The sequence below is a fragment of the Aptenodytes patagonicus genome, chromosome 4 (genome assembly GCF_965638725.1).
Source record: "Aptenodytes patagonicus chromosome 4, bAptPat1.pri.cur, whole genome shotgun sequence".
NCBI classification, from domain to species: Eukaryota; Metazoa; Chordata; class Aves; order Sphenisciformes; family Spheniscidae; genus Aptenodytes; species Aptenodytes patagonicus.
Window position 1 is genome coordinate 52,463,151 of NC_134952.1, and position 22,635 is coordinate 52,485,785.

Sequence of the window (22,635 nt, forward strand, 5' to 3'; positions counted from 1 at the left end):
CTTGTTCATGGTCACATAGGAGCCACCATCCCACTGGCAGTCGGGGGTTCAGGAAAACCACGCTGTTCCTAGGAGCAGAAGGCCAACCCCACATAATAAAGGTTTGCCAAGAAATCCATTCTGTAACTAGGCAATGCCAGGGTTTCTGGGTAGGGCGCTTTTATTATCATGCTCAGTCAAGTGGAATTGGCACTGTGACAAGCGCTTCAGCCCCTGAAGAGCACTAAACACAACACGGGTGAGAATAAACATGATTCTCAACTCATGTAGCTGTATCATCAAGAATACCTAGTCCAGAAGTGTAGTAGCAACAGTGATTCTTTATTAATCTAGCGTGTTTCACTGTAAGGGACCAAACGATGTCAGTAACCCTGCACTGTATCTAAGATAAGCCACATCTGGATTTGTAGAGTGGTTACACCTGCAAAACTCTGCTACTGCAGATTTGGCCTGTTAGTTGTGAGGCTAGAGTTTGGAAGCTTTCAAATATATTACCTAATATTTATATTAAATGCCTTAAAAAGGCATTCCTTGAATTTGGGATAATTCCCCCTAAAGACCACCATTACAATAGTAGCACTTCATAGTACTTAATGGTAATGCCCATATATACTTACCTATATGGATGCACACACATACAGACTATCCGTTAAAAAAACATATACGTACGTATACTTTTATGTATCCAATGTGACCCAGGATGGTGTCCTCATAAGGATGTGTAAAATCATGTTTCAGACATACTAAAAAATGTATGAAATTTGAATAAAAGAGAGGACAATTCCTTTCCTTTCTTCAAGCATTTTCCAAATAGCAGGTCTCTATCGGGTGCAGTCAACAGTAAACCTAGATTATAAGCACGCAGGCATTGAACAACTCCTAATGGCAGGAAAAACTCATCTGTCCGTGAAATGCGTTAATACAGGAGATCTGTCCCTTTAGTGCACAGCAACTGCCTTTTGCGCACATTGTAACAGACTGGAATTATCATCATATTTGAATTTGTTATGCTTTCATAAAACTGAGAATGAAAAAGAAAATTGAAGGCTTTGAATGCACTTTCATTTATTTCACACCTAAGAACATCCAATTATTCAAATGAAATATATCACTCTCTTGCTGCAAATGTGGGCCAGGAGGGAACTTGATTTTAGAGTGAGGGGGTTGAATAAATAGGAGGAGTTTTGTTTCAAGTGTTTCATAGGAGCTGCATCACCGTTCTTTGCCAATGAAAGTTGCCACTTACTTAGTGGACCGAGATAACAGATTTCATTTCTTTTTGGCCTTATTATGTAGCATTTGTAAATTATTGTCCTTTACATTTTCACTATTAACACGTTTGTCCACTTTTACTCAACAGCACTGTCTTGTCTTCTTGTTAAGGCTGATCCTTGTAAGACTCTTCTGGTTTTGCAAAGTACCAATGTAACCAATTCAGCAGGATGCTCTCTTACCAAATGCTAAGATTAGATGACCATCTTTGTTATTTTTGCAAGGCTTCATGGAATTTTACAACTGAAATTCACATGAGTAAGACTCCTGATCAAACAACAGAGGACAACAGTCCTATGGGAATTGTGCAATTCCCTTTTCTGTGCAGGAGACTGGTAAAATCAGCTTTCATACTTTGTTTTATATTTATTAATCTAGAACACTCATCAGTTAATTGCTTTTATTTTCTTGGTACAGAGGACTTCAGGTGGCAGAAAAGGAGAAAAGGAAATTCAACATAAAAAGCCAGGTCTCCTCAAAGAGCACGGGAATTCTGCCTCACAGAGAGCAAAGCAGCCCTGTTCTGAATTTACCTGGCTCCTTGAGGTGCCTGTCCCTGGAAGCATTGTAAAACCACGGGCTGTTTCCTATCATTAGCCTCTGACACCAGAAGCACTGCCTGGGGGAGGGAGGCAGGATGAATGCCAGCCAATTCTCAGCAAGGCTCTCATGCCTGTTTTGCTTCTCCAATCTCCTCCTCTGCCACTGTGCTTCTCCACCTCAGTGCTTTTGGGCAGTGCCTCTGCCTTGCCGTGTCTTTGGATACAGTAGTGATGGGAGCATCCCGAGGAGGAGACGAGCTGTGGTCCTTCCTCTTTTTAGTGGGAGGGTCAAAGACTAAACCCCAGGTCTCCAGGCACGCTTGCAGCCTCATCACAGTGTACTAGACGCAATGACTGGAATAAGATTTTGCAGTAAAATGGACACTCAGCAATGGGGACAGGGTAAGATCTAACCCTCTGAAAATTTAGCAGATTAGTGGAGAGAAAGAAACAAATGGGAGAGCGGTGAGTAGAGAGAAAAAGAAAAGAAGTTGAGGTATCCCAAGCAGTTGGCTTTTCGTAACAACATTCTCCTTGTTAAATCTCGTTAATCATCAGAAACGCATGGGTGCTCTAGCCTCTTTTAAAGAGGTCTCCAATGCTGCAGCTGAAAAAAGCACACCGGTAAATCTCAGACATTCACCTTTTCCACAGAAGTATGCCCTATAGACGTATCAGATGCTGATAGACTCTGACCTATTCAGAGATGTGAATATTAATGGAAAATGCTGAAAACCCACTTTTATGCCTCTACTGGAGGAAGCATTTTCAAAGCATTTCTTCCAAGATGGAAGAAATCTCATCTGACCTAGTTTCCTACCCTGTTTGTTACCTCCTGGCTGTCTCATCTGAGGTTCCACCTGCTGTTTTCCCATCTGCCAGCCTTTTTTAGATCAGAGGAACCTTCTGAGTTACACGTTAAATGTCAGGCAGGCTTGAGAAAAGTTGTTTATGTCTGCATTTAAACAGATTATATTTTCCATTAAAAATGCAGCATGGAGACACTGAAGACTAAGATCTCATTTGCTTTTGGTTACCGTAACTCAAGAGCAAGTCTGCTTATGTGAAAACTGATGCTATTAGTTCAGACCTGCGTATATCCAAGCAGAATGATGATACCCTGTGAAGATCATTATTAGCGTCTTTTCCAGTAATACTGAAAGCCTCAAGCTGGGGGCCAAAAAGTATCAGATAGTTTAGTCAAAGTCACTGGAAGCCTCGTGTGGACTGAAATCAAACCCAAAACCAGTATCGGGGAACCATCTATCTTCTCCCACTTACCTCCTAAGCTATTCCAGAGCAGAACACAAAGATTTATCAATTATCTGAAAGAGTAATTATCTCTAAGGTTGCAATACCTAAGGACAACTACTCCACTCAAACCCAACATTTGAGGTATGCTGTACCATGCAGTATTTACAGTACAGTATTCTGCCAGCATATAAGACCACAGCGCTGCTGAAGAAGCCTGGTGAGGACTTAGCTGTGGGATTTTATGGTAATCTTTGTTTTTCTGCTACCTTTGCTACTCTTGCATATTCTGCAGAGGGACCTTGATCATCTGATCATCTGCCATCTCTGAGTTCTATGCAGACTTGAGAGGCACCAGGAATCATCCACACCCATGTAAGTCAATGAAAAGACTCCCTTTATTTTCAGCGAGTTAGGGATCAGAGCCCTGGAGCATCACCTCCACTGTACACCATCTATCTGACAAAAATGTACCGTACAGCCAGTGCCTTAGGAAACTCCAGAAGCAAGGGTTTCAGCAGTTATTTTCTCCCTGAAAAGCATACAGAAAAGAACTGGAAACTCATCACGTCAGTACAGACTGCCACATGTAATTTGTATGAGAAGATCAAATGTATACTGGAGCTACGGGTGTCCTAAAACACCCATGTGAAGCCAGTAGAAATCTTGCCACCGATTTCAGTGAACTTTGGATCAAATCTTAGAGGCCATTAAGTAGTTCTACTTGGTATATTAAGATTTTATGAATATGTGTAGGCAGCCATTCTGTACCTGTCTTCCGTTGTGCTCCTGGAATAATTTCAGCCATTAAATGGATGGCCCTGAACCTTCGAGTCTCTCAGCTCTTGGAGGCAGAGGTCTCTACTCTGAGTCTGCTTCAGCTGATTGACCTGCTGTCCATGTCGGATGCTTCCATAGGAGAATCACTGAGCCTAGACTGCCCATGCTATGAAAGCCAGGATGAGTAAAATCTGTGCTTCCTGAAGAGATGCAGGCATGTTACTTTTCCTTGAGTTTAGGACATTGTAATTTACCTTAACTTGCCTACAGCTGTCTCCAGGGAATGAAGGGAAGTCTCGGTGGGAGGAGGAGGGCATTTCTTGCCTTATCCCTCAGACAAATACAACAACTTGAAAAAGTCATTATACGAAAGGCATGTAACACAAGTATTAACACTATGATTTACAGTAATAAAAACATTATTACAATGTGTCTAATTAGGAACTATTAGAAGACCAATTAAAGCTGTCAAAATAGAACAAAAAAGCAACATGTGTTTTTTTCCCTGGAGGACTGGGATATGGTGAGACTCATTACTAACTCGTAATTTGAGGACAGAAGATTGCTTTCGGTTTGAGTTGAAATCTAGGCTCCTAAGGAAAAGAGGGCTCTGAGGTATATTCTTCTCTGGCAGGCATTGCTTAAGCAAGTGTTATCGCAACAGTAGAAGCATTTTTTAATACCCAGGGCAGACACTTAAAAAATCTGAATACAGCAGTATCTATTTAGTTCATCTTTAGAATCCAACACAATTCTGACATTTGCAATCAGCGTGTCAGTATTCATCTCACTGCAGGAAATAAGACAAAATGGCATTTAGTTTACCTGGAAAGGATGGTCAGACAGCCCTTAAAGGAATCTAATTAAAATGCAGCTTGTTACCAGAGCAGTGCATCATGCTGTGCTGCCATAGTAACCAGGGGTCCCATGGACTTTCGGGGCCATCTGAGGGCACGTTTGCAAGAGGCACAAAACCTAAACTGATTGCCTATGGTACGTTTTAAATGACCTGAAAACTCCAAATGATTTGCTGATATTAACCTACGAAAGAAAATAATTAATTCCTACATGATCAGACAATGGGCCAGTCTCAGGAGTCAATTTATTCTTATTACTGTTTTTTATGACATACTGTTCCCCACAGCTTATTTAAGAAGTGCACGACTTATTTGCAACATGTGAGCAACCAAACAGTTTAATTTGATTCCCTAATAGAGAAACAATAGAGCAATCAAGACCTGTGGGCTGTGGAAGAGAAGATGAACAACAGAAATAGGTATCCTACTTAGGCTGCTATTTCCACTGCTATTTCCTAAAGTATCAGGCATCTGACTGCTCTCAGTTGTTGCTTTTGGTGGATGAGTCCCTGCTAGCATGCGGGGGGGGGGGGGGGGGGGGGGGCAAGGAGGGGGGGAAATCACACTACAGCACTGGGCTTTTCTTCCCGAATCCTACTAGAACAGAAAGATCTTTAAAAACATTAATAATTATAAAAGCAACATCTTACATTGTGCCCTGTCCTGATGTTAATTTTCCATGGAAGCAATCAATAGATTTACCACTGAGGCATTAAGATGGATTTTAACACTAGAGATGTCTGGGTCAAGAGATTCTTTTGACACACCACCTGTGAAGGAGACTGCAAATTGTTAGTGGGTTGTTGCAGGCTATCATGAAAGATTTCTGCAAAAGAGTGCAGGACTTTAGGCTCCATTAAGCAATTTAACTATTGATGAAAATATCTGCAAGTTGTTTGAAATGATCAAGGGGATTTTTAATTGCTTTGAAAGAAGAGCTTGATAGCAATTCCTCTGAAGTAAATGAAATTCCTTAGAAATAGGGGGTTGGGACTGGGGGATGACATGAGAAATTGAAGCACCGTTCTTCTAAGCATCGTGAAACCACTATGTTCAAGTGATTTTGGCTCACAGTACTACACCATACAGCTCCCACTGTACACAGCTGGGATGGGTACATACCTGGAAAGATCTATCCTACGTTGGGCATGCTAATACCAGGAAGGTTGCAGAAAGCCAGAAAGGAGCTCAGTTCAAGAACAAGTTAGAGAGTTCAGCCTCTGGGTTTTGGGTCTCTTTTTGAACATACCAGTGACACGCATTATGTGGTTGCACCTAAGTTTCCCCATTTGAAAAAACAGACAATTATCTTTACCTGTTTTAAGGTCCATGCCCCAGAACACTGGAAAGACTAACTGTAAGGGAATTTCAAAATCCTACTCAGGAGTAGAGAACCTTAAACAAAAAGAACACTGTATCATTCAGGTTAGAGGCAACATTTGATCCAAAATAACAGATAATAAAACATGAGCGAAGTAGAAACATCTCACATTTAAATCTTTTTTCTATATGGAAAAGTATCCAGGCAACATAACTAAAATTACCGTGTCTAAAAACAGACAGTAGGCTGTACTTTTGCTAAATGGGACTTTATACAAGACAAATTGACGGCAAGTAATCCATCACTCTTCTGTATAGCCCAGTGCTTTAACAACCTTGAAACAGTAATTCTTCAAAGGGCCTCATGACTTCCTGATAATCTGCTGCAACCCGTTATTAATGGCTTCATTCACTCTCAGGTTCTCCTTACAACAGAAAGCTTATTAGCACTAAAAATGAATCTATTTTGTCAACAATTTACTCCAGCTGAGGCAGCCAGCCCTGATATTCTCATTCTTCACCCTGTTTTTTGTGTAGACCAGGCTTCCATTTGCTGGTTTTGCTCCTCCAGTTCCTTCACAGGAAGCAACACAGCCTGAGTGCTTTAACAGAGGCTTTTGGAGAGGCAAGAAGGTATTATAAATCATCACTAATTTAGAAGTTCATTTTTAATGGGTTACATTTTATTCGCTTCAGTTGAACACCATTATTTACAGACACAAGTTAATAAAACACATCACGAAACAATAAAATTTCAACAGCTAATATTTATAGGTGCATAGTTCATGCTCAATTACTTTTTTTTATATGTATAATACATACACATATATATAAAGCTCTCACAATAAGTCATCTCTGCACAGAAAGAATAGTCATAGGAAACAAATAAAAATTGTATCATAAACAATATCAAATTACTGACAGGCTATCAACAAAACATGTACAGAGTTAGAAATAAGCAGTAGACACTTAGGTGTTTTTACTTAAATATTTTCTTTTTTAACTTTTAAACTTGAAGCCACAATATCCACAGCACAACAATGACCCTGCCAACCACCTTTCATTTCAGCAGGAGGGAAATGCTGAAACAAGGTGGATGCAGTCACAGATACTCCAATCATTGCTGATGGAAGACTTCAAAATACACCGTAAAAACTGTAAAAAAATTTTACGACTGGGCACATTGGAACTCAGCACTTGTACAGGATGGGACGTCTTTAGTAGTTAGTAGATTTCAGGAGATATAAAGGAAGGGAAGGACTCTCATGCTTCAGGTTCATAGTCTTGGTACTCTTCCTAATGAGGAGAGCAGAAATCAGCGCTACTAGTATTTTAGATAAATACATCCTAGTTTCACTGCTTGTTCTAGTCCTAGTGTATTCAATGCCAAAACATTATGGAATTTCATGTGATCAGGATCTTGCCATTTATTATTATTTTGTCACATCTCCCAGATACTGGGCCTTACAAGTTGTGGTATTTACAGGAGAGTTAGGCTTTTACAGTGGTTAACACGTCGGTCAGCCGATGTTGCCAGGACCTCACGAGGCCACCCATGGCAATTCACTTGGAGAGGCAGGAGGACTACCTCTGGGCTGAACCGCACACCAGGTGCTGCAGATACTCATACAAGTCAGTAAATCATTTAAATGTATGTTTAACTACTATCATTGCAGTGATATTCAAGGTGTTAGCAATCAAGCATGCCTTTAAGTCTTTTACTCGATCATGGCGTAAATGTTTTATATCTCTCATTTTCAGCCTAATTATCTGTGCTACTATAAAACTGCCACTCCAACTACCAATGCATCATGTCACACATTATAGTAATATTTTAGATAGCAGGTTCATGAAAAACAACAAAATAATTTACTCCCATTATTGCATTAACTTAAGAGTATAATCATGAATTACTGTGTTTTACAAAGCACAATGCTTTGATAAATGGCCAAGCTACTAAAACAATCTATGAAGATGCAGTTTTTCCCATATTCCCTATTGAACATAAGAAAAAGATTCAAGTTCACTGCGCATTACTCAGAAAACCAGGCGCAAGTGTTTCGAAACACACACAATGTTTTCCTGTTAAACTATCAAGCAAGCAACGGATTTTCTGATTCCCAGCACTATACCTCTGGAAGACCTTGGCCAAAGAGACCACGTTTCTGCTGTGCCCTTGCAGCCTCACAGCATCAGCCTGTGCCAGGCTGATGTAACTCGAGCATGCAGCCCCATCCTGCGCCCTTCTCCTACGTGCATTCACAGCAAATACCACAACAGACTTACCTCTGGAGGCATTTCGTAAGCCTCATTCTCAGGATCCACAGGAACATCTGTATTATTCACCATTCCCTCCTGCAGGAAACCTTCTTCATTCTACATTTAAAACAGGAAAAGAAAAGTGACAGACTGTAACCGCTTGCCTTGTCATTTACGCCAAAGCATGTCTTTCCTCCCCATCAGTGGTTGACTTCTTGTCCTGTCCTTCGGTTGCGGGATATTGCCGGGGTTGTGAAGAGCTAGAGGACATCAGCTCCAGAGAGATCTTCTCCATGTTCCACAGGGGTATCCATGGGAATGACTACTGTCATCTTTCTGAATAGCTGAAGTGCTGATATCCCATTTCTCTCTTGCCATGGACAGGCCAAGAAGTCAATCTGACCAAAAGAACAGTACCACCACCAACTTGCTGAATATCTTTGGAAAATGTTTTAATCCCACAGAAAATGCTTTGGTCAAGTCATGAAGCAAACCAAAACAAGTTTTTTGCTCCATAAGAAACTGATCTGGGAAACATAGTCCCACACAAATTGTTTAATTAGGTTATCACATTAATTTCTGTTTAACTACTTGGGGGAATAGAGTCACAGGTATGCAAAAGTAGTTGTAAAAGCAGGCCAAAAGAATTGGGTAGTATCAAGACACACAAATGAAATAGTAATTCAATTATATATTTTTTTCATGTTATAGACACATCAATCCTCTCATAAATCACTGTTCAATTTACAGTTTTAGCCTTTTCAAAGTACATTTCAAAGTGGCTAAAAAAGGGAGAACTATTATAATTCAGACTATTGCATGCTGGTTTATTCCTTCCATTTTAGAAACTAACTGTACTGGGAAAAGCTTTTTTCCTTTAATGGGTCACACCTCTATATGCTTTCTTATATCAACCAGCATGTTACTCTATGCAGTATTAGTGTATGATACATGGCACTACCCGATACCCAGCTTCTTATACTTTTTTCTGGGCATCTGTTATTGACCATTATAGAAGCACTTGTATTTTATACAGCAATTTTCATAAGAGCCTCTTGGAATTAAGGGGATTGCAATGGTGTAAGGAATAATTTGCTGAGTAGGATTACTTAAGTGTTGTCCTAGAACTATAGATACTATTTACCATCTGAAACAAACAAATTATAAAGGAAAAAAACCATTCCAATTGGGCCAACTCCTGTAGTAGTTGTTACTACAGAAGTTCACAGAGAAGAAACATGAGTTTTGCCAGAAGAAAGACTGCTGGAGTTCATCCTGAACTGTAAGAAAATTAATATGAAAACAGACAGACTAGCTAAGTGGAGCTATTGTGACTATGCTGATTTATACCAGTTGCCAATCTAGACAGAAATGCACTAAAAACCAGTTACAGACACTCAGGAAGAAATTCACTTAAAAAAAAACCCTGCAGGCTGGTAGTGTAGACAGAAATACAAAATTAAGTAAGTCACAAACCAGACTAATGAGGTAATTCTTCAAAGTCTGCAATTTATAGGATAGTGATGCTAAATTAAATTTAGGATATAGATAAAATGAGCATAAGGGAAGCTAAACCTGAAACTCATCTCTGAGTTTAACAAAAATAGAAAATAATATGCAAAACAAGCGCATTTATCATGCTTCTGCTGTTCACTGTTTGCCACTTATCAGCTCCCTCTGTGGTTTAACCAGGTGACTGTAGTCATAATATTCTGTTCCTCACGTGCTGCATCTCTCCATGCACACATTGTGACTTTATCTGCCAGATACAAATCCTGTTCTTCCTTGGTTCGGTCACCTCTTCTGGCACTGATGCATGTGCATGTACACAGGTTTTTCCACCCTCAAAGTCCATGATGTGCAGAATTTATTTCCATAATGTGGATTCTTCTCTCTAGCTCTTACTTCAGACTTTAAAAGGTCTGGTATGAAGATAGATCCTTTTTGCTTTAGCGGTAAACAGCATAGTCCGTGTGGAGTCAATGCCTACTATTCTGCCAAGTTCCCTCCATGCATGTGCCTGCTATCAGTTAACACCCTGCACTGCTCTATGGCATAGATAACACGGACAAATTCCAAAAGTCAAGGGACATCAATGAATAAGGTTGCTAATATCTTTATTTAGGCCTGTGTCTTCCAGAAGAACTAATCATTTTGGATGTTTGACATGACAGATAACTTTTCAAGCATGAAATTATCAGGAAAAACTGGGCCCAATTACAGTTCTGCCCTAGCTTATCAAAACACACGAGCTCCTAAGATTATCTGATGTGCAATATTTAATTACCTTAGCTTCTAAACAATTTTTAGGAGTATTCATGCCTATTTACTTTTATGAGAAGTAGTTCAATCCCTATCAGCTTTGACTGAAATAGCTAAATAGTGTGTGCGATGCAAATTTTAAAGCTATTACTGAGCACTTGATCTAACATACCAGCTCTAAGGACCTACAGCTCCAGTCTACTGCTCTCCTGTTTAATCCAAAATATAATTTAACTTCTGCTTATAATTTAACTCCCCTATCATTAAGGAACAGTTTTAGCTAACAATTGGTACATCACGTAAAACTGTGCCCAAAATCAGTCTTGAGGTTGTACGAGGAAGAAAGCATGCTGCTTAATGTTATCTGTAGCAGGAAAACAGATGGCAAGTGAAACTGCCAGGACCATTAGTAATGATGAAGAAAAAGATTTGCCAGCTGAACTTCAAAGAACAGCTTCAAAGCTCATACACTGTTTGTTAGGAACCTCTGCCACGGGTCTGGACTTTCCATCAGGATTACAGAGACACAATGCCTAAAAAAGGCTGATTTTATCATCTTCCCAAGTTCCTTCAGCAAGTTCAGGATGGAGATTCCTCTACAGCTTCAAAGAAAACAATCAGCAGCACTAGTAAAATACAGTATCAATCACAACACCAATATTTTCTCAAATGAAGCAAATCATAAGCCATATCAAACCATCAAGGGAACTCTTTGCTTGGGAAAGGCTTATCACCTTTGTCCAGCTGCAAACAGTACCGCAAACACCACCTTTCATGTTGATGTCGCTGCAGTGCAGATGAGAATGACATTACTCAAGATCACATTTGTTACACTTAAATGTACAGCATAGGCGGCCACACCATTTTTAATGGTTGCTCTCTCTGCTTCTGATGTACCATTCCTCCGAAGTTACGATATCACAAAAGTGAACAACCACCCCCAGTAACACAGAGCCATCTAAGGTACACCTTATATCATTATTTACCTGGTTTAAAACAAAGAAATGCAATTTTACGTTCTCATGATCAATAATTCCATATCATAATTCAGTTTTGGAAGAGGAAAAACACCTAATAGACCAATTCTTGTCTTAGTATTAATGACAGATTTTTCTCTTGAAGTTGCCACCTCTATTTTTAAACTATATAGAAGGGCATTTCCAGAGGGAAAGCCTTTTATTAGAAGATCTGAAAAGCTAAACAAAAGCTTCTCAGAGATGAAGTCAGTTTTTAACTGGGAAGCATGAGCTCTTTTTGCAGGGAAAACACTTTAAAAAAAGGGAAAATTGCAACTCATGCAATAAACAAGGTGTTAAAAGCATGGTGAGCTGAGGACATCTGCTTGTCCCCTGAGGCTTCCCTTACGAAAAACCAAATGCCTGCCTATATCTTGGTTCGAAGCACAGACACTCTGGGTAAGACTCATATTTCTGCACTCTCCAGAGAGTCTTGTGCCCTCAGACCCTCCTTCCCACCTCATCACACTCTTGGTGGAAGGGGAGAGACTGTTTAAGATCCTCTATGCATGGAAAACAGACCAAGAGGTCTGCTCATGGTACCACACCTATGTCAGCACCATGTGGCAAAACGGTCACCTTCAGGTGTGTGCATTCAGTCCTTGCGGTGACATGTCTTTGAATGCCAAGTTACTGCCATCAGAAATAAATTATCAGAGTGTCAGACAACAGCAACTTCAAAAGGAAGCATTGCAACTGTAATCTAGCAGCTACTTAAGCGTTATAATTTACTATCTCTCTGGATAGTAACATGTTTTTTCTTTCCATTATGAATGCTGAAGGAGTCTTACAGTCATGTATATCCTCATGATTACTGGAGACTAATTCCTTCTGGAGTGATTCCATATTCTGTGATAAATAAACCAGGCTATCAAAGCGTCAGCTCTTAAAACGTTTATACTGGCAAGAGGAGATCATCCTGGAAGTCACTTCCACTAATCACAGAGGTCAGAAGGCACCTCCGGAGATCATCTAGTCCCAGCTGCCAGCTCAGAGCAGGGTCACCTAGAGCAGGGCTGTGCCTGGTTGGGTTTTGACCATCCCCACAGATGGAGACTCCACAGTCTTGCTGGATAACCTGGTCTACTGTTTGACCACTCGCACAGTGAAAAAGCTTTTTCTTACATTTAAATGCAGTTTCCTGCATTTCAATTAGTGCCCACTGCCTCCTGCCATTTCACTGGGCACCGCTGAAAAGTCTGGTTCAATCCCCTTTACCACCCCCCCATGAGGTATTTATACACATTGATAAGCTCCCCCCATAAACTTTCACATTCGTGTTGTTTCACACTTGCTGTTTTTCTGTCTGTTCTTGAGAACTCTATATAAATTTCCCATGCAGATATTGTGGGAGGCTTATTTCTTTAGTATAAAGCTCTACTGTCCCCAATCAATTAATAAAAATAAGGCTTGCCTCAAACACCTAACAAATTAATGTAACATGAGAGTTAATTTCAATAAAATAGATTATGATAAACTCAATGAGCACTGGTTACACCACATCACTTGCCAGTCTGTTATTGAGTGTTTTATAATTATTGACTAGCTGTGAATCCAAGGCACTATGGAAAAAGTAGTGAACTAGAATAGGGAAAAAGCTGGTTTACAAGATAATTTTGGTACGCCTCTTTTGTAAAGACCTTTAAAAAGTCCCTTTTGGAAAGACCTTTGAGATCCCCAACGAATGTTCCATGCAAAACATTTTTAAAGTAGTCCAGTTTGTTGTACACACACACACCAGTTGGTACCTGGGAAGGCTTGAAATAAGAATGTAAAAAATAATAATGAAAAAAATCACATCCAACAGCATTATTACCTTGCAAAATTACCATGTACTGACAGATTGGAGTAAGGGTAGTATTGCCTTATACTGTATTTCCAAGCCCTGTGCACACCAAGGACAGAACTGGAAGAGAGGTGGGACATGACGCTTGGTGAACAAGCCCAAACAGTGCTTTCCTGACTCAACAATAGAAAGGACAGTCCCATCAGGGAATTTGGCATTCCCTGAGCTCATCAACTGGTCCAAGTAGCTCGTCTGGAGAAGAAGCCATGCCTGCTTCCTGCCTGCCTGCCTGTCTGCCTGATAGCCGTGGTGATGTACATCTTTGCAGGCCCAGATATTAAGTCTAGCCCAGTACTAGTAAATTATTGAATTTGCTGTTGTTACAGTCTGGATAATTGTACTACTAATCTGTCTTTATTACCACACCATTATTTAGAGATAAATTGTTTATCCCCAAAGCTGTTGGTCTCATGCCTGTTATCGCATCCCAAATGTATAACTCAGCAGGGCTGCCTTAAGCCCTTACAACTGGTAACTGAATATCCCTCCAGCCTGACTAAACCCATTTCATTTTGGTATTACGCACCCTGTAAGAACTTTCTTCGGGAACTGTCAGTCATTATATATATGGTGGAGCTTAAAGAAAAATTTTGGGATTCCTTTTGTATACCCTCAGTGCAGCTGTTACGCGTACTGTCCAAATTCACCTCTTGCTACAAGCTGAATAACAATTTGCTGTGCCAATGGGCTTAAAATTCCCTTTTGAAAAAAAAAAATTTGTATTCTTTCTTCTCCATCAAATATCAGGATACTTAGGGGCTAGATATTGGACCTAAGTGAACAAATAACTGCCTCTTCCATTTGGTAACTTATTTTTTACAGGTATTTTGACCATAAAGCCCAACTTACTCAATGGGAGAAAACTCCTTGAACAAAACAGCAAATTCTCAACAACATGCAAAACAAAGATATGCTAAAATGGCCTCGATTTATTTACTTTCCTAGTCCTAAGGTATTAAATGTGGAGCTGTCTGGTTATAACTGAGTTGCCAGGTCAGTTTAGGATGCTCTAAAGCTCCCACTCACTCATTGCAATAGTCAGTGCGCCTAAGCCTCAGCTGTGAATGATAAAGCATTAGCAGCAGTCTAGTGGTTTTACTCCAGAGGTACAGAGAGGAGACATATCTGCACACTAGCTAGAAAGAAGTAAACTGTTTTAATTATCCCTAAGCCTAAGTGAAGGAAATTATGACAAAGCATTATGTGTGAAGGAAACTATCTGTTCCAGTGCACAACTCATTTAGAGTACCAATAATGAAATGGGACTACCGCCCTCCTCCTTAAATGGAGAGTGGAAGTGAAGAAGAGACATTTAATTAAACAAATAAATGTCAGCACGATAGCACAATTCCAATGAAAGGCTAACATACTGCCTGCAAGTGCTACAGGCTGCATTTTGATTCATGTTTTTATGCCCTTCAGCTGGCAATGACAAAAGTGAAAAGGATAAAGACTGAAGCCTATGGAGAGAGGGACAAATGTGAAGACTAAGTGTCTGTGGTTACAGGTCCATCCTGGTGTCTATAAATAGCTGGAAATACTTGCTGTTTACAACAATTTATGAACTGTTGTAAATTTCTAGAAAAGCAAATTTCAGTACAACATAGATTGTGTATATTTTTGTTTCCTTCCTTTAAAATTTCCCATTTATTATTACTTGTAAAGATAAGACTCAACTCAGTTCAGAGTACAAGAGGAACATTTCTGTGAGCAATCAACTTTCCTCAAACTCAGATTCATGTTTTGCATTAACCAGGCTGGTAAAGTTACCTAATTAGAGCTGCTGGTATGTTGTTATTTGCTGATAAACGGATGTGGATTACATGGAGAACCTGCCCATCGCCCAGGTCAGACCAGCAGGTCATATGAGTTCTAAAGTGATGGATACATGCATTAATTACAGATGACTTAAAATAACAGGTTGCCTAGGAGCTGAGTCAGTGCGCCATCAGTAACACAAGTAAATGCACCCAGAAAACACAGCCCGTTCAGCTTCACCCTTTTCAGCTTCCCAGATCTATGGTGCCATTTAAAACACCACAGGTAGGGAAAGAAAAAGCTCGAGCTTACCATTTAGAAAGACTAAAGTAATTTCTAATTGCAAAATAGTGGGAATGATACATGCTAACTGTCACATAGGGGAATGCGGTCACAGCTGTGCCTCACTTGACATTCTCCTGGACAAGGTAGAGAAGCATAGGTCAATAAAAATATTTTAGGGTAATTGATCTGCTCGAACAATATCCACTATCAACATCGTGATTTACATTCTCAAAGTTGAAGTTTCAGAGTGCAGTTTCACAGAAATCTTAAAGTCCAGTAATACCACTATTTTCAATAAGGATTTGGAAGAAGGACCACGGACTGCACTTAACTGTACGCTCGGTCTTATGCATAAAGAAGGAACAATAAATAGCCTGAGTTTATTTTTGTTATTCTTACTACATAATTCAAAGAACTACATAATTCAAAGATACCTTGACAAAACTGAGTAAGTGACTGAAATAAATAAGATGCAGCTTAATAGGAAAAGGTGTTAATATGCTGCACTTAGGCGCTCACCAAATCAAAGAGGAAGGGCAAATGGTGCACAGAAAAGAATTACAAAGTCAAAGAAAAACATAAACCAGCAAACCCATGTTACTGCAAAAAAGGCAAGCTATTCCCTCATGTATTAACAAGGCCTGTGAGGTAATCCACTTGGTCCAATCGAGCCCAAGGGTGCCTTCTCCTGAATACAGAATTCAGTCTACACAATGCACTTTGCTGGGGATGTTGGGAGATCCCGAAGGAGAACAGCAGGAATGATCAAATCCTAGAACAGAGAGGAAACATGAAGGAACCTGTCAGGAAGGCATAAGTGAACTAGGTTTATATCATCCTAAAGGAATCGCCTTAATGAGAAGTCTTTAAGAACAGCCTGGCCCTACATCTGTCAGGAGCTCCATGGGATTAGCTAAACCCATCTGTCCCCCTGCAGCAATGGAGGATTCTCCAATCTGTATGAACCCATCACCAAGAATGATACCTGAGCTTTGTCTTCATTAAATAAAACTAGAACATATGATACATGATCTTGACTGATCACATTAATTAAAACAATGGTACACATCAGCTTCGCAGTCAGCATAGAAGTGAGCAACCTTATCCGGATTTGGCTCCATTAAGTCAGTAAAGATGATTTTAAACAGCATGGTTCCAGTCAAAGCTGCAAAGTTATTTTACCATACTTTATTTAAAACTGTTTGAATATTATAACCACATTCCAACATTACATACATTTTTAGTGCAGATCAACTCCAGAAGAAATTATTGTATAGAATCCATGAGTAAATATTCTCTTTCCTAAGAGACAAAATTAAAGGAGGAAAATAAGTTCCCTCTAAAAAGAATTCTCCACTCACGCAAACTGTTAACTCAATGCTGCATTATCTAAAAGAGCAATCTCTAAACCAGTTATTTCTCCTAGTCTTAGAAAAACTCCCCTATACAGAACTGCAGGACCAGCCACCCTCTAGCATCATGAACAGCATGAGTTCCCACTCCATTACAGATAGCCCCAGAGACAGCACACGTTTCAGTTCTGTACCCCATCTTGTGTGAGTGTATTCACAAAGCAATGAAGTAACTTCACTCATTGCCAAGGAAGTTTTTAAAGAAAGAGCGAGCAAGCTCTACAGGTAGTGGAAAGCGAGTAGGGTTTTCTCCCTTTCACCTTCCTCTAGAGTATGAGCGGATAAGCTAATGCAGTCAGCATTGACTCATTTGCTTTTACTCTCCAGCATGTAGAGCTACGGGCTGACCGGAGAGCTAGTGGCAGCATGGTCACCTTCAAAGGCTGTAACTGATTGACAGGACATACTGTTAGTGAAGTCGTTATCCTTCACTTATTATCAGTAAGCATCTCTCTAAAGCGTTCCTTCAATTCCAATCTATTACAGCACTTTACTTAGCTAGGGAATTTTAAAATATGTTTCTTCTAAGGAAGAAACCAGCACTTGCTCTGAAAAACACTTGCAACAATTATTTGAGCTATAAAGGTTTCAGGAGTATTTCCTGCAATTGTGATCTGTTCAGCAGCAGATCAAACACTACAAAAGACTGGAGAGCCAGCCTGCATTTTAAAATTTATATTCCTGAAGTATCCCTCTTCATCTGGAAGCAAGTATACAACTATTCAGAGCTTTCACTTGCATTAGGAAAGACAACTACTCAGTCCACTGGCATGAAACACAAATATCTCTTCAGCTTATTCTTCTCCTGTAGAAGAAGAAATAATTCTTTTTAACTAAGTGGAAAGAATTATTTAATAAAAAGTTTACTTAGTAAAGTGTAGAAGGTGAGGAGACTCTTAAAGGACTAGTACCTAAATATGCAATCCTTGAGTATCTGTGTTTTCTTTCCCTCCTCCCCTGGCACTGTTACTGTTATCTTTGCTTTTCATTTCTGGCTTAGATGAAGGAAAGCATCAGACTGAAGTCTGCTATCCCCTACACTGTGAGAGAGTGGAGTTCAAAGCCAAACAGCCTTTCCCAGGCCAAATTCTGCTCTTATCTATGGCAATATAAGCCTGGTGTAACTCTTCCCCTCACTAAGCCGCTTTTGTACTCATACCTGTACTGCTGAGAGTAGCCTGTCTTAATGATCCTCTTTTCAGGCATCTGCTGCTATTCCAAGAGGGATATGTACCATAAAAACCTTCACTACTTCTTCATATACAGAAAATCATAAGAGTGCAAGTTAGATGACTCCTCAAGGCCATCCAAAGTCACACCTCTGCTTTAGGCAGGTTCAGCTTTCCCTAAATCATTCCCAACAAATGTCTGGGAAAAGCCGCCTTAAAAGCCTCTAGTGATGAAAATTCCACAGCATCCCCAGGCAATCTATTCCTGCGCTTAATTGCTGTCATCATTAGCATCTTTCCTGGTGTCTAACCTCAATCTCCCTCACTACTGTTCAGCACCAGCATTTCTAGTCCTATTCCCAGTGGACACAGTCCCCTTGTCTCTGTAGCAAGGGTTTGATACCGGGAAGACTTATCCTGACTCATTTCAGCCTTCTCCGGAACATACCACCTTGTTCTGTTCACACCATACAGTTTCCTAACCTGTTGAGCATCCACTACCCTGTATCTCTGGTGCTCGTTTATGAGAACTGCACACAAGGTAAGTCTTGCTAGAGTCAGGATGTGGCTGCTTGGCGTTTGGAGAAGAGTCAAGTAGGTCAGAGACACTGCTCACCAGGCTGACAGAGGAAAAGGAGGGCAAGCCCCAGCGGTGTCTAATGTCAGAAAACTACCTGAACCAGTGTGGGCTGATGATCTCCTCAGCCATAAATGGAGCTTCAAAGGGGAATTGTTACTGCACCGTTTTTACCAGAAAGAGCCTTCTATTAATAAACTCCATCAAACCATTTGAAATTAAAATGCAGAGCTGCTTTTAAAGGATCAAAGCAACATAGAATGTTGTTCTAACAATTCTGACAACTAACACTTTCCCCTCTGGTCCTTTCTTATTATTAATCACAGTAGTTCCCTAAACTTCCCCTGCTAAGCAGGGGTCTGCCCTCTGCACCCAGGAATGCACTGGAGTCACAGCAAAGCAATCACCGTAAACTGCTACAATTCACAAGGAGCAGTTGGTCCCACAGTCACATGGAACATAAGAAAAGGGAAATAGCCTCTTCTCCACATCCACTTTTCTGGCTTGAGAGAGGGGACTCTAATAATACTCCAGCCACGGCCCCATTAGGAAACAAGAGGAGGAAACGTTTTCCTCCACAAGAGGAAAAAATGATGCATACACACCATAGAGGTAGCACACAAAAAAGCAGTTGAGGCAAAGCATTCATTCTGTTCACTACATCCAGAATAGCAGGTAAAACCACATTTCTGTTAGGAAGTTTTGAGTGAAATACTGCTAGGGCAGCAATTGCGCTCATTATACCCTCTACTTTGCGGATAAATAGAACAAAACCAAACCAAACCACTTTTCTTCAAATTCATGGCATAACAGTCAGCTACATGTGATTTACAGAAGTTCAGATGAAGTTGAGGAAGAATAATTCCATGCATGTCATGCCAGTGAGAATGATTATCAAAGCTTATTCTATAGAGACAAGGGTGCTCAGTTAAAACAGAGGAGGAATTGAAAGAACACGTGGCACATCAGTTACAGTTACTACAGTTCTTTCTCCTACAAGTCACATTCACAGTTCCTGCAATGAACATTGATATGCTGCCCAGAGCAATACATCATCTTCAGCATTCGGGTTCTCACTATGATGGAGCTCTTTCATATTTTCAGTACTGAGGATGATGCCTGAAGACTGGCAGGACCAGTCCATGCTTCAGAAGATGGTGCATTTATAATATGACTCCCTGTAGTTTGAAAACACCACAAAACCCTATCTGCTACCAGCCATAAAGACATTTCTCTACACTTGCTGCTTGGTGAACATTTAGATAAGAACAAGAGCCAGATCTTAAGAATCACCCATGCAGAAATGAACACAAACAACTCACTTGCATGATTGCCACAGCCGGATGCCCAAGTGTTTGCAAATGCTCAAGCAATATCAGTTAGACACCCAGCTGGTGAATTTATGTGCAAATGCCATTTTAGAAGTGAGCCATGCTAGAAAGTACTTATGTGGAATATGGGGCTACAAGTAAATGCAGTTTGCCATGAACAAACAAACAAAATGAAATTCAGGAGTATGCTTATCATCATCTTTTAATCATGATTTCCAAATAATTTTGTCTCAGTTATCTGATGCTAAGTACTTGTGCATTCCCATCATAAGGGTACTTCAGTGGCTGTCATTAAAGTATGATGATTTTTGTAGTGGTTTAGCATAAAGCCAGTTGACGTGTTTACTATTTCATAATAAGCACTGTTCAACAAGCAGATTCAATGAGAAACCATGCTGAAAAATAATGGTGATTTCTGTTATATATGTGTATCATTCCTGTAAGAGCAGGCAAACTGACTGGTTCTTATTTTCTGGTTTAGTTGCCCATGTGCCAAGATTATCCAAGAAAGGCAGTGACATTGGAAATTGCAACAGCAACTGCTCTAATGTTATTAATCTCTTTCCTATACTTGCAACATTCCAAACATATATATGTAAAGTGCGGATGCTTAGTGGGCTAGACTTACCTAAACAGGAGACGCTTCTGCCAGGATGTGCCTTGGACCATCTAGCATCCTCAAAAAGCTATTTACAGAATAATAGCTGGTACCACAGATACTCAGAAACATGTTTCTGCATGGATTCTTGCAGAAAAGGAATTCAACGCATTCTTTGCAACAACAACAAAAATGTATACTATTTTAAGCTTCTCTTATCAGATTGCTTACATACAACATTACTAGTGAAAGCTTAAAAGCTGATCTACTTGAACTTGAATTATTTTTGCAAATTTAAATTCATATAAGCCCTGATTCAGCAAAAGATTTTCAAGCATACACTTAAGCAAGTAATTAGTTCCACAGAAGTCAAAGTTTTTACATAGGTTTAATACGAAAATAACACTGTAGTGAATCAAGAACTAACTTCAGAAATTCAAAGTGTTTCAAGTGCCAAAGAACAAACTACTTAATATGATAAGGTATGATATCTTTGAAATCTGATGCAAGCCATTTTTATCCAGCAAGATAGACAGACTCAGCATTTATCCATCTGTAATTTCCCAAATTAAATCAGTGACAAGAGAGCTCTTCTACTGTACCCTCAATGCAATAGGAGCATTAAGAGTCACACATAAAGGGACAGCATTCAGGCAAAGCATGTTCCTAATACATGTTCCAATAAACCTGTAGAAAACAAGACTTATGTAAGTCAAAGCAAACTTTGGACACAATATTCCCCTAATGACTACTCACTGCAGAAACAGAACCCCTTCAGCACTGCAGTTACTTTTTTATACTGCTGCTGATTACCCTGCGTGAAATAAAAACGCTCCAGTGCTTTGTGTTGTGTGGGTGATTCTCCCATTTCCCAACTGAGTTAGGCCCGACGTTTATAGCAGGGGTGAAGTATTCTAAATTGGCTTGTATCAGTACAGTGACTCAGTGATCACTGCACAAGTGGGAGGACTTCAAGCATTTGACATTGCTTCTCATATTCTTGCTGTCACAAATGCAAATGTTAGAGAATTTAAACTAATTTTTATCTCTTCATTTTAAAATTTTAAAAGGGACCGTTGATCATTCAGCAGCCTCTTAAATATTTAGCAGTCAGGAAGAAAGGATTTTTTTTCCTTCCATGATTGTTTAACTGGTTTCAAGCCTAATACTAATTCCTTCATGTGAATACAATGTATCACCATTTGTCCATTTCTCCAGCAAAAAATAAAATCCTCAAATTAAAAATTGATCTGCCTCCTAAACTTTAATGAAAAAAGACAGACTTAATATGAACAGACAGAAAATGGGGTTGTGAACACCACAAGCTACACAATCTGTATGCACAGAACATATGTACATCTTAGGGGCTTCTATGAAATAAACTTTTAATTACCATGTCCCCTTTCAAAGCTAAGTGCCTCGCGAATAGTGGCTGGAGACACGCTCAACTCATTGAACACAGAATTAACACTACCCTCTTCAAAGGTGAAGGACGCCAGCCCTGCGGGCACCAATACCCTAAAGCACTTGAACATGTTAATCCCATTGAAGTGCATGTGATTGTTTTTCATCATTATATTCATCACACACTACTAGGATGTGTCTCTCTTTAACCAATGAGCTGAAATTAAACACCTGGGAGCACTGAGATTTAACCAGCCCTGTTGGTCAGGCTCTCCTCTGTTAGCAACCTAAGGAGAGATGGCTCCTCCACCCTCCCACACAAACACTCTCCCATGCTTGTTAGCATGTCTGTTATATTAATGACTCATCCACATCATAAAGCACCAGTTCAGGCTCTTCATTAATCACCTTAAGCACACTGACTTCTGCAGTTTGCTTGGAGTCCCCGCTATATGAATAATTCGGGCTTCAGCCTTACAAACACAGGGAAGGAGTTTGTGGGTCAGGCCTTGTACTTCGGCAATGACTTTGTCACAATCCCTTTTTCTTCAGCCCAGTGTTGGGCATCTCCTGGATATTTGTTACCAGCCAAACTATTGCCTTCAAAATGTGATTGTTAAATTGCATGGGTGGCCAGACGGTCACTGCTGGTGCATTCCCAGTGACATGCTTGTACAGAGAATTAGTCCTGTACTA

At 40.0% G+C, this 22,635-nt stretch overlaps 1 protein-coding gene across 1 annotated transcript in view; it reads right to left on the reverse strand.

Annotated features, from left to right (window-relative positions):
- Positions 1 to 6,683: 6,683 nt before the first annotated feature.
- SNCA (synuclein alpha) overlaps positions 6,684 to 22,635 on the reverse strand; it is a 70,895-nt gene continuing 54,943 nt past the window's right edge. The window contains exons 5-6 of the mRNA XM_076336756.1: positions 8,309 to 8,398; positions 6,684 to 7,318 (exon numbers count right to left, since the gene is read on the reverse strand). Of these exons, the coding sequence (XP_076192871.1) occupies positions 7,286 to 7,318; positions 8,309 to 8,398 (123 nt within the window). The 3' untranslated portion in view covers positions 6,684 to 7,285. The remainder of the gene's footprint in view (positions 7,319 to 8,308; positions 8,399 to 22,635) is intronic.